A 13,180-nucleotide genomic window follows, 5' to 3' on the forward strand; every position below is an offset into this window, starting at 1 on the left:
ATTGGGGTAACACCCTGTTAGAACCCTTGAGCTTGTAGCAATCTTCTTTTACAGCCAGGGTTGCAGCTTGGCTAATAATAATAATAATAATAATAATAATAATAATAATAATAATAAGAGAGATCTCCCAGCCATCCTCAATTCCGTGAAAATGGCCGATAGGGGAAGCCACTTGATTTTAAACATCTTCCTTTACTGAGCTGGTGCCACATCTCCACATATCACCAATTCGCTCCCCTGCCCCTCCCCCATTATCTCAATCTCTCTTATACACCTGCTCTGATTTTTCACCAATTCCTTCTGCTTATTGATTCTAACACTTGCTCGTTCTTATATTCATACTACAGTTTTTATATTCATTAGTGTTATGCTTTTTTTTCATGATGTCGCCCTGGTTGCACCTTCCCCCTACCCCTCTCACACCCACTCCCCATCATCCACCTCCTTTATCCCGCTCACTCTTCATTCATGAAACTCTAACCGACTACCTATATGGATAAATTTTCATTTTATCATGTACTGCACATGTTTCACACACTCGTACACATTAACGGTATTTACTTTTTTTTTGGATATCTAGCTCTCCCCACGCTGATAACAGAGCCTGTTTAAGCTTGCCTTTTTTATTCATTAGCTGGTTTGAATTTTTGTGACGTTCTTGCTTGCAAGTATATGTTTATAAGCTCGTTGTCTAGTTGCATTCCTCTTGCCTCTCTGTTACAACGTAATAACTCACTTGCACAATTGGTGACCGCCGGAAGAACAGCTCCCTCGTGCCTTTCCCTCACTGCTGTGGCTGACTGTTTGTTGACACCGCCCTCCAACCCTGACTCTTCTTTCCACGCCACATTCATGAAACTACCGTCCTTCACCAGTACAGAGGCATTCGCTTGGTTTCAGCATGCCAAGGTTTAGTTTCATATCAAGGGCGTGACTTGCTCAAGCACAAACACAGACTATGTCGTCGTGGCAATCCCTGAGGACACTTTCCCAGAAATCTACGATTGACTTTGCAAATATGGGAACATCCCATTAACATATGATGCACTCAAAAAATACCTCCTGGAGCAGTACTTGCCATCATCAGCTGCCCTTATAGACAAGCTTTTTCAGGTCTCTTAATAACCTTTGGGGAAGCAAAAGGCTTCGCTTCCTCTCAGAGAATGACCAGTATCGCTTGCCTGCAACCTTCCGCAGATGGGTCTCCTCGGGAGGGGAACCTACTCCGTGCCCTTTAAGTACGACGCCTACCCAAACCTGTACACACTGCCATACCCACTGTTGATATTTTGCACATGAAGGACCTGATGACCAAAGTCGATGCCCTTATGGACAGCCACTTCCCTCCCTTCTAGACCTCCATCAACGTCTCCACTCCTAACGAAGAGAACAACTATTCAAAGTCGACCGAAGCTGCCGTAGGACATAGATGCCCATCCGTGGCGTATCTGAGTGGTGACAAAGGTGCCCGGCACCCACATATGTCACCCCTAGCTCACGCTCCAACAAATGACCTATCTAGCCCATCGACCACAGTTATGCTACTACCACTGCTTCGAAGAAATGTGTGAACAGTTGTCAGTGGCCAAGAGACTTTTAGGCTAAAGGCCATTCTCCAGGACATAATGTACTCTGTCTAAGCCTGCCGACGTCTGCCATGTAGCTGCCAACAGATCTACGATCACCCACCCAAAGGCACGAGACCCTAACATTATCGTTTGGGAACGCCAAATATTATTGGAAATTCCTCATCGCTGACGTCACATTAACAATCCTCTGTGCGGATTTCCTGTCTCATTTCCATGTGATTGATGTTGCACACCGAGAGTTTGTCAACGCAGCCTCTTACTCGTTAACACTTCTTCAACCCGCCCCCACCAACCTAACTCTCCACATCAGTGCACCCACGGATGACTACGCCCACCTCCTAATGATGCACCCGAAAGTCTTCTATTCTCAACTTCGCCAAACGACCACAGTTCCCGACAAACACATTATTTATCACCATCACAAAACAATGGGGCCCCTAGTCTTCAGCAGATTCACGCGTCTGGCACCGGATAGTTTGGAAGCTGCTATAAAAATGTTCGTCGAAATGGGCCTTGGCCAAAAGGCCTCAAGCCAATGGTCGTCAACCTTCAACATCCTTCTAAAGAAAGATAGCTACTTGCGCCCATGTGAGGATAACAGACTTCTGAACATGCAGACAGAACTGGATCACTACCCCCCTCCCATACATCGCTGATGTTACCTCCTACCTGCACAAAGCGAAAGTCTTCTCTACGCTCGACCTCCTGAAGGGGGTATTATCAGGTGCCCATAAATCCTGAAGACATCCCCAAGACTGCCATCACCACCCCCTTCAGTGTATACACCTTTAATTATTCCTGTTTTAGCCTTTGTAATGCTGGGGCTAATTTTAAACGCCTCATGGATGGCATCTTAGTGGACCTTCCCTTCTATGTATGTTATGTGGATGACATACTTAGGTTCTCTGCCTCCAAATATGCTCAACATGCAAATCGTTATTGTGATAAAACCTTTTTTGAGCTAAAGAAATTATTCGTGAAAGAAAACTTTAACCTAGTTGCAAAAGCTGGATACTAAAAGCCCAAGGTCTCCAACAGGGAAAAATAGCCCAGTGAGTTAAAGAAACAAGGAAATAAATACGGTACAAGAGAAGATGTACTACCAAAATTAAATATTTCAAGAATAGCAACAACCTTAGATTGGATCTTTTATACATAAACTATAAAAACTTCAAAAAAGCAAGAAAAAGAGAAACAAGATAGAATAGCATGCACGAGTGTACCCTCAAGCAGGGAAGAAGAAAGACTTGGTGGAGCGGTAAGTGAGCATTTTACATTGTAACATGAAGCAAAAACATTATTTTACCAACTGTTTACATGTGTCTATATATCTTAGATGCATGGCATAAGCATTGATGTACATGATGTAGTTTGGTTAGTTGAATAGACGTTCATAATCATAAAATTACATAGCATAATTTTTAGTGACATCATCACTGTTATATATCTCCCTCCTTTTGGGTTTTCCACATATTTTGACCAATGGATACTTTGAAAGTTATATTTGTGTTATCCATGAGCCACCAAAACGTTGTTATTGTAATCTAGTGATGCGAGAGATCAACATCTCAAAATGTTTTCAGTTTTGACGTTTCAGTCTTCAATTTGACGCCATTAAGTCTACCAAGCAGGAGCCAGTACCAGAATCTCACATGGCATTACCTTGTACTACAACTTATATAGACCTTCATGGGGATCATCTCCTAAACTTCTCAATTGAAACTAAAGGCCGAATGCTGGAATTCTTCTCATCTTGTGAGCAATAAAGAAGGTGACCTGTTACAAAGTAGACATGAGCCGCCAGCTGCGTCTACCTTTACCCGCGTACCACCTAGTGGTGACTCAAATAAACCGGTACATCATTGTGGATATCATTAGCGAATCTCCTGGGCATCACTCTACACCAGACAACCGCCTACAACCCTGCAGAATGGTTGAACATTTTCATTGCACCCTCAAAGCAGCTTTGATGTCCCGATGCAATGACTGATTTACTCAGCTTCCCTGGGCCTTCCTGGGCCTAAGGACCACTCCTAAAGATGTCCTGGATTTCTTGGCAACTGAAATAGTGTATGGCAACCCATTAGTCTTCCCTGCCTTATTTTTTCCGTCAGCCACCTCCTCCGACAATCTCTAAACCATCAGACTTACAATTCACCAGCAAAGCAACACATACCAATAGATTTAAACGAAGCACCACACAATTCCTTACGCAACGACACTAGTATGCCACCTCTAACACCCCCCTACATGGGCTCTTCCCTCGTGATCCATCAAACAAAAAAGGCTTTCTTAATAAACATTTGTTGCAAAGAAGTCTGGGTCTTCATTAGTCGCCTTAAACCTGTATATCTTAAGCAAGAGGGCCTGCCTACAGTGCGCCTCTTAAAATCAGGGCGCCCCATTTCACATATATGTCTTTTTTAGGAGGTAGCCATATACTGCACGTGTCTCACACATGCTCGTACACTGTAAAAATATTTCCTTTTTTGTATACCTTGCTTTCCTGTCGCACTTATAACAGAACCTGTTTAAACTTGCTTTTTTCATGCAATAGCTGGTTTGATTTTTTGCGACATTCTTGCTCCTAAATACTTGCATATAAGCTCGTTGTCTGTTTACCTCTCTGTTATAATGTAATAGCTCACTCGCACAATCATATCCTTCACAGTCCTTGGCCATCTTTGCCAAGAGCACACCAACCACCTCCCACCTGCAGACCATTACACACTAAAATTACTCGGCGGGAAACTTTCCCTTTCCTTAATTCATTACACATTTCCCTTACATTTTTTACCCTCTCTTTACTCAAAGAACACTGATTCTCTGAGATAAAATTTCCTTATTGATATAAGCTCTCCTCATCCCCAATCATTAAAATTCAGCTCCCCTCCTCCTATTTATAATTCCTTACATGATTATCTTTTTATAAATTGGGGAAGTGTGCTATCCCAGTGTGTGTGTGTCTGTAGGGGTAACCTCTGGCACATAAGTGTGGGAGGGACCCCACTCATATGCCATGTTTAGCATATGGAGAAATGTTTATTCAGGAAACATGCCTTGAATTTGACATCAATGGATATTAGAATAATTTTGGATACAATTTTGAAAATCAAGAGAGAGAGAGAGAGAGAGAGAGAGAGAGAGAGAGAGAGAGAGAGCGAGCGAGCGAGCGAGCGAGAGAGAGAGAGAGAGAGAGAGAGAGAGAGAGAGAGAGAGAGAGAGAGAGAGAGAGAGAGAGAGAGCAAAGCAATAATCTGTTTAGATGTGCCACCAGCTTTAGCATCAACTAAACGAGTTAATAGACAAAGCTATTTCATATAATGTAGGTTTTGGAGAAATACATATGTATTATCTCTTACCTACATAGAATACAAATAATGATTTTAAGAAGGGTTAGTCTCCTTTTTTTTCATATTCCCTCTTTGGAAAGGAGTTGATAAAATATTAGAGATGTTAAGTGTAATATGGACAAGACTAAACATATTAGTGTACAGGTTTCTATTTTTTTTGGGGGGTGATGATTTTGAATCTTTCTTTTTCCAAATATGCTATGTGATTGTTTATTACAAGCTCAGTCACAGGTGCTCAGAGAGAACCGGTTCAATTTCAGATGAAACACTTGAAAATTAGGGTTCATCATATTAGTAGTGCAGCTATTTCTCCTAATTTCTGTAGAAATCTTTTTGAAAGTCTTAGTGGCAACTCAATGGCATACAAAGTCAGTTTTCACTACATATTCCCTTACAGAAACATGGTTTTCTTGTCCAGATTGCCGGGGCTCTGGGTGCCTTACTGTGGTAGCTGCGAAGAATGTACATTAAATGATAATTTGCTTTTAATTGTGTTGATTTAATTGTTATATCAGCTATTTCTTTTGAAAACACATGGTAATTGAAAAATTTATAAAAATGTAGTTTGATAGTGGGACTGCATTTCGTTCACAATCCGGAGAATTGAGTTATAACACACCTCATTTCGTGACAATTAATTACAGCGTTACTAAGTCAAGATGTGAGTGTCAGGCTCTAGATAATTTAATTAGTTCAACACTTTCATTTCCTATCTCTTTCCTTGATTTGCCCATCTCCATCATAGTCTGAGATAAATATTATCATTATTATTACCAGCTAAGCTACAACCCTAGTTGGAAAAGCAAGAGGCTATAAGCCCAAGGGCTCCAACAGGGAAAAATAGACCAGTGAGGAAAGGAAATAAGGCAATAAATAAACGATATAAGAAGTAATGAAAAATTAAAATAAGATATTTCAAAAACATTATCAACATTGAAACAGATATTTGTTATATAAACTATAAAAGGACTCATGTAAGCCTGTTCAACATAAAAACATTTGCTGCGAGTTTGAACTTTTGAAGTTCTACGGATTCAACTACCCGATTAGGAAGATCATTCCACAACTTGGTCACAGTTGGAATAAAACTTCTAGAGTACTGTGTAATATTGCGCCTCATGAAGAAGGCCTGACTATTGGAATTAATTGCATACCTAGTATTACGAACAGGATGGAACATCAGGGGAGTTGCATAAAAATAAACAGAATCTTAATAACAATATTTAATCATCTATACTCACCTGATGTTCATACATATGCCCAGCTCCTCCGTACAGACTAGTGATGGCAAGGGGATAAGGATTTAGTTTCGTTTTCAAGGGCTGCAGCGTACCCAAGCAGAAGTCTTTGCCGTAAACTCCAAATGAGCTAAATACTGTACTGAAAGTCTAAGCCTACTGATAGGAAAGAAAACTGAAAGTTTTTACTTTTAGGGCATTATGATCATCAGGTGAGCATAAAAATAAAATTTTTATATAAATTCTGAAGCTTTTCATCATAAATCAGAGTACATATTTAAGGAGTCGTTAATGGAGGATATGCAGAATCAAGAAATCCGATGACCCAATTTCAAAAGTAACAGCCACAAAAAAATTAGTTCTGCTGTCCCACATTGAAATGTCTCATAGCTAATTTAACACAACACAAACATGAAATACTGTACCTTGCTAGGTACATTATAAAAACTACATAGCTGTACAGTGCAGATTAAAGAAAAGAGCCACAATTAATTTATGCTACTTGAAGTTATTGCTGCACTAATCAACAATCCACATTTGGGGAAATTAGTATTTTACCTTTGCGGTACATGGGTCTCCTTTAGGGGCATCTCGATGTACAATGGAACACCACTAAAGAAAAATACAATACTAAAATATTTAGGAGAATTTTAAAAAATTAAGAGAGGTAAGCTTCCATATCAGGTGATACAGCAAACCAAATTTACTATAGGTATTCACAAAATGCAAAGCTTCTAATAATGAGTAACCTTTTCAAAATAAATTGTTTCATTAATACAAGTCATCACCTTGCATAGCCATATATCTCAGGTTGACATTGAAATCCAAAAACATATTTTTCTGAAACAATCCCGTTGTGCTAAGACATAAAAATTCCTCTCATGTGAGAATATCCCACATTTTTTGACTACCTATTCTGCTTGACGTTTTCTTTTGAATGACTGTGTGCATCCAACACGAAGATGTGTAGCAAAATTAGGCATGAAAAATCTGTTTTTTATTGGCATTTAATGGGTCTTTTTACTAAATATGGGAAATTTGTTTTTGAAAACTTGTGGTTCCCCACTACAAAAATTGTTTGTTAAAAAATTTCTTAATGAGTGGTAAGTCAATTGAAAAGATGTTGGGAGCACTTTTAAAAATAGGGTGACATCATCAGGTAAGAAGGTACTGTATCTAAATATTTCAAATGGCCCAAAAAATCAAGAGCGTAGTTTTTCAAAGTTCAAGTTACTAATTATGTCAGATCCTTCTCAGTTATCTTTCAGATATCAAAACTTATTTAACAATGAAAATACTCTACAAGCAAGGTAAAGAGTTATGAATTAATATGCAGCTACTATTATATTCCTATTTAAATTGCCTATAATGCTTACTCACTCTGAAAATTCCACTACAATAATACCAGTCTTTATGTCGGTTCAACTTACACCAGTTCCAACTTTTGTTGCTTATCCATAGATATCAAATACAAAAATAAAATCCACATAACTCGATTTCAAAATATCTAATTATAAAATGAGTAAATACAGTATATACATTCAATATGAAAATAGTAGTATACATAGTATAGCCTATATATTAAACTTTATTAATATGAATAAAGGAAAATATACTCATGTCCGACAACACAGTTTCGATCCTCCTTGTAGACGTAAGGTAAAAGTTTGACCATGTACAGTTCCACCGGTTCAATTCCAAGCAAGAATGAGTTTTGGCAGGATTTGAGTTGGTACCCTGGACCAAAAAGGTAAATAAACGGAGGGGAAGTAATCTCCATTCATCAGTGGTGTGTTGTGAGCATGAATGTTATTGCTTACCGAGATCGAGGGGTAAATATCACATCAACTCAATATGACCAAATTATGCCCTACTTAGAATAGCATCATTTAATAGCATACCCTAATCCGAGCATGTTACCTATTACACGCCAGATTCTGTAATATATTCAATATTATATATAATTCACCTCGAAAATGAAAAACCAGTAACTCTCTCTCTCTCTCTCTCTCTCTCTCTCTCTCTCTCTATCCATTGCTTGGCCTCATTCATTATACAAATACTGTGCACTTGCAACGACTATAACCCATGCCCTCATTATATAATTATCATCTTTGTTACTATTATCATTACTGTACCTAAACCAATATTATCATTATTAATATAAATAAGTACTTACTAATCAGAATCAGCCAGTGAATAGAAAACAAAATGACGCGAAAGTATGTAGTCCGTATAAATTATATAGGTTTGCTTTGTGACCAATAACAAAGCACCCAAATTCTCTGTCTGCCCAAAAATTACGAATCAAAACATCACCATTAGAAGTAAATGTCTGTAAAGACATGGACCGACGGCAGAAAAGAATGGTAACAAAAGGATAAATTGTGGCGTTGCAAAATATTACTTTCCTCACGAGACATAGCTGCACACCCTGTTATATTGTGATCAACTGCAAACAAATGAACAAGTAGAATAGAAGGGTAGGCAGACTGTATTCCCTCTCCTAACTAGGTCAGAAAAAGGTTGTTTTCACCTCTAGTCTTTTGTATTGCTGTCAGTACAGCATAAGGTTAATATTTTTTTTAAATAATTTCAATAAAATTACCACGGTCAATATCTTATTGTTCAGGAAGAAATCCTAAGATAATGGTAGTGGCCCGGGTCAAACTGAGTTTCAAGGAACATTGAGGAATTATCAAGTATTGATTCTACAGGATATCTCTTGAAAATGTCCTTATAGTATCCTTCATCTTGATAAGAAAAATGCGCTTTGATCGAAATTATATGCATTATATATACGTGACGATATATGAAACATACAGCTAAAATGTTGTTTAAAAATTTATTTGTGTATGTGATTATATATATAAATATATAGCATACATATAAATATAAACATGTATATACATACATACACACACACACACACACATATATATATATATATATATATATATATATATATATACACACTGTATATATATATATATATATATTACCCGGTAATGCACGGGTGTAGGATTAAAAAAAGTAATGTCAGTATTTGCAACTGGTCGATTCTTGTAAGTTATCTTTGTGATGACTCATTCTGAATCTAGATACTCATATCACTCAATATTTCATTTGTGAAAACTGCAACTGTGAAGATGAAACATTTCCTATGTTAAGGTGATGATATTTGTAACAAAGGCAGTCTAACTTTCCCTCCACCGCAACACAATCCAAGAGGTTCAATCTTCCATTTCAGAGCAACAATTTGTACTATCTCTTCTATTGCATACCGATGTCTTGGGTCATAAGTGAAGGTACCAAGAAGCCATTGTTCTGCATTAAATGGGAGTGCTTTAACTTCTGTACAACCGACAATTATTCACTTCTTCTTCCTGTATTAGTCTGAAGTCAAGTTATTTTTTATTTCTCATTCCTGATTTCTTAGTGCTGCATTCTTAGTTGATTATTTTCAAAGTGATAATTTCTTTGGTTTTTTATCATCTTCATGCGTATCTGCCATTCTTCTGGCATTAATGTTCCTTCTATTTGAATTTTTAAGAGGGTGAGGGTTCTGCCCATTCCCCATAGTTTTCCTAAGGAGCTATTTAGACATTTCAGACCACTTCCATTGTCTTTTTTTGTGAATTTTTACATAAGAACACGGTTTAAATTTTACATAGAATCGTATATAGTAGAGTTGGATACATCTGAATTTTTAAGACGGTTGGGGATTTTGCCCTCATAGTTCCTTTAGTTGACACAGAGATTTGGGACCACTTGCATTATCTTCACCTCACGAGTTCCAAACTAACCTGTTTGTTTTTACAGAAATCTGTTACACTTGAATAATACCCAAGCTCTGAGAAATTATGCAACTCCCAGACGGCAATATATAAAAACACTGAATATCCAAAGGTCTTTTACTTACACTTAAAACAAAACCGAGTAATTTCTTTACTTGAATTATTCAAAACAACCTTTTACTTTGATTATTAGTCAGGCATATGAGAAAGGTCTATAAGGAAATAATGGTGATCGAAATAATACACTCTTTACAAAAATAAATATATTCTATAAAAAGTTACAACACGCATGCAACAAGAATTAACACCAAAATTAAATTACTCGAAATATTAAATCTGAATAAAACCTTAAACTAAGACAACAGAAAATATTACTTTAAAAATTTATACAATCACTTGTTTCACTGAAAATTAAATTATAAAAATATTTAATCATGATAATGAATGAAAAAAGTTAACAATTTAATGATTAAATATTAAACAAATTTACATGAAAGTAACTGATACACTTACGTGGTTTAGCTCACACGAGGTTTCCAAACAGATTAGCAATATAATTACACCTCACTGTTTTAACCTAAATCTCACAGGGCCAGTTACAAAAATTTATATAATACCAGTACTTATATTAACAAAAATACATTTGAAATAACATTCAATGGATTTATTACGTTTGAACACACTATACACGATATATGTTGGATAGTGTTAATCACGTTTGAGTGGGCACACACTTGACGCACTTGAGAGGATAGAGGATGTTGGCTCTTTCACAGGGACAGGCTGGATCTCTTCTGCTCCTTACAATTTCTTATGGACATATATATATTGACTTAAAATTTCTAGATAATTATAAATAGATTATTCTCGTGGCTTGGGGGCAAGACATAGCGGCTCCAAAGTTGCCAACTGATCAAGTAGCAGACAAATACAAACGCACAAGCGAGGCAACTCTCTCTCAGCTAACTCCGCCCACCTACCACTTGAAACATTAAAAAAAAAAGTTAAAACTAACTCTAGGTTTTTCAAGAACATTCTAACCACGTGGAAATATAAACATGATGTAATACCTCGTAAACATGACGTAAGCCATCGTGGTCACACTTCGTATGTGTCGTACAGCATACCTTATTGAGCTTACATAAGACTTCGTAACAAAATACATGAAATAAGAAGTTATTGTTAAAAATAACATAAATTTACATACACTGACTTGAATGAAAAATACAATGAAATGAACGACGAAAGTCTTATGTAATTTATATACAATTATTTAAACCTACATGAGAAGAACTCACCTTATGAGTTGGCTATACATCTCTTAAATACACAAATGAAATACATGAATGAAATATTTTGTAGAGAACTGGAAAAAAATATAAAAATTATATGACTCAATCATTAAATATTTTTAGTTTTTGTACTATTATGGGCACGGGTCTGGGCACCAAAATATATATATTATATATATTATGGTTGGAAAGTTACACAACCTCCCGGGTTCCAAACTCATCTGTTTGTTTAGACATAAATCTGTTTTAGTTGAATAATACCCAAGCTGAGAAAATTATATAACTCCAAGACGGCAATATTTAAAAACAATGAATATCCAAAGGTCTACACGTACACTAAAATAAAACTGGGTATTTTTTATGAAGAACTATTCAAAACAACCTCTTCCTTCGATTCTTTAACAGGGTTACGAGAGAGCTCTGTAAGAAATACTAGTGATCAAAATAATACACACTTTACAAAAATAAATATATTCTATAAAAATTACAACACTTTGAAAGCATTTACACCAAAAATACATCACTCGAAATATTAAATCTGAACAAAACTTAAACTAAGACAAAAATAATATTACACTCTAAAAATTATATAATCACTTGTTTCACTGGAAATTAAATTTTACAAAAAATTTAATCTTGATAATTAATGAAAATAGTTAACCTTTAACACTCTAATGATTCAAGTCTCATAGAAATTACATAAAGTAACTGATAATCTTATGACTTTTTAGCTCACACGCAGTAATCGAACAGTTATGCCAAAATAAATACACTTCACGTTTTCGCATAAACCTCACAGGGTCAGTTACAAAATTTTTTATAATATCGGCACATACAAAATCACAATGAATCTGGAATCACCTTCAAAGTTTCTCTAACGTTTGAATACACTACACACAATATATGTTGGGTAAAGACTTGTTCACTTTGCAGGGGACACACACTGGAGGTACTTGAGAGAGAGCATGTTGGCTCTTTCACAGGACAGGCTGATTCTCCTCTGCTACAAAGCATCCCTGGGGGCGCATATATATTGACTTAATTATTCTAGATTCTTCTAAATAGATTATTCTCGTGGCTTGGGAGCCGGCTCAAGCGACGCCAGAGTTACCAACTATATCGAACCTCGCTTGCAATACAACCCTCTCTCAGCTAGCTCCACCCATCACCCTTTTCGAAATAATAAAAAAAGATAACTATGGGTTTTTCAAGAACCTTAACACGTGACAAATATAACACTTGCGTAGTCTCTCACAAATATGATGCAATACCTCATAAAAAATTTACGTAAGCCCTTGTTCGTATCCTGTAAGGTTCATGCAGCACTCTTAAACATATTACGTAACACTTCATAACAAAATACGTGAAATAAAAAGTTGATTCTTGAATTAACGTAAATTTACATATACCGACTTGAATGAAAAATACAGTACAATGAAATGAACGAAGAAGGTCTTACGTAATTTACATATAATTACTTATACCTACATGAAAGGAGCTCCCCTGACGTGCTGGCTATACACCTCTTAAATACACAAATGAAATACATAAAATATTTAGTCTACACTAGACCAGCTTCGTAAGAGTACATTTCATCACATGAAAAAGAAAATCAGTGTATTCTGTGTTTGTGTGTGTGGGGGGGGGGGTGACAACCCACCAAGGACCCCTTTTTTAGTAATCATTTCACAATTGATATAGCCCAAAACACCCTCTATGTTGAAATTCATTACAATCAGATCATTATTATTGAATGCAGTTTTAGGGGGTCTGTAATTATTGGGCCCGTAGGAATGGGTTGACAATATGGTTAATTCTGTACAATTCTGCAACATGGTCGACAAAGTCATGAATCCTTACAAGATGCTCTTTGAATGGAAAAAGAAGCAGCCTCACAAAAAAGCGCCAGTT

General features: G+C 36.6%; 1 protein-coding gene across 2 annotated transcripts in view; it reads right to left on the reverse strand.

The window, feature by feature from the left end:
- The window catches only part of LOC137642638 (organic cation transporter protein-like), a 396,509-nt gene that overhangs the window by 26,997 nt on the left and 356,332 nt on the right, over positions 1-13,180 (reverse strand). Inside the window, exon 13 of one of the 2 annotated variants that reach the window (XM_068375388.1) lies at positions 6,739-6,792. The exons of the other annotated variant lie outside the window; for it this stretch is intronic. Within the exon in view, the coding sequence (XP_068231489.1) occupies positions 6,739-6,792 (54 nt within the window). The remainder of the gene's footprint in view (positions 1-6,738; positions 6,793-13,180) is intronic. 2 annotated transcript variants of the gene reach the window in all.

This window comes from Palaemon carinicauda, chromosome 6 (genome assembly GCF_036898095.1).
Source record: "Palaemon carinicauda isolate YSFRI2023 chromosome 6, ASM3689809v2, whole genome shotgun sequence".
Classification (NCBI taxonomy): domain Eukaryota; kingdom Metazoa; phylum Arthropoda; class Malacostraca; order Decapoda; family Palaemonidae; genus Palaemon; species Palaemon carinicauda.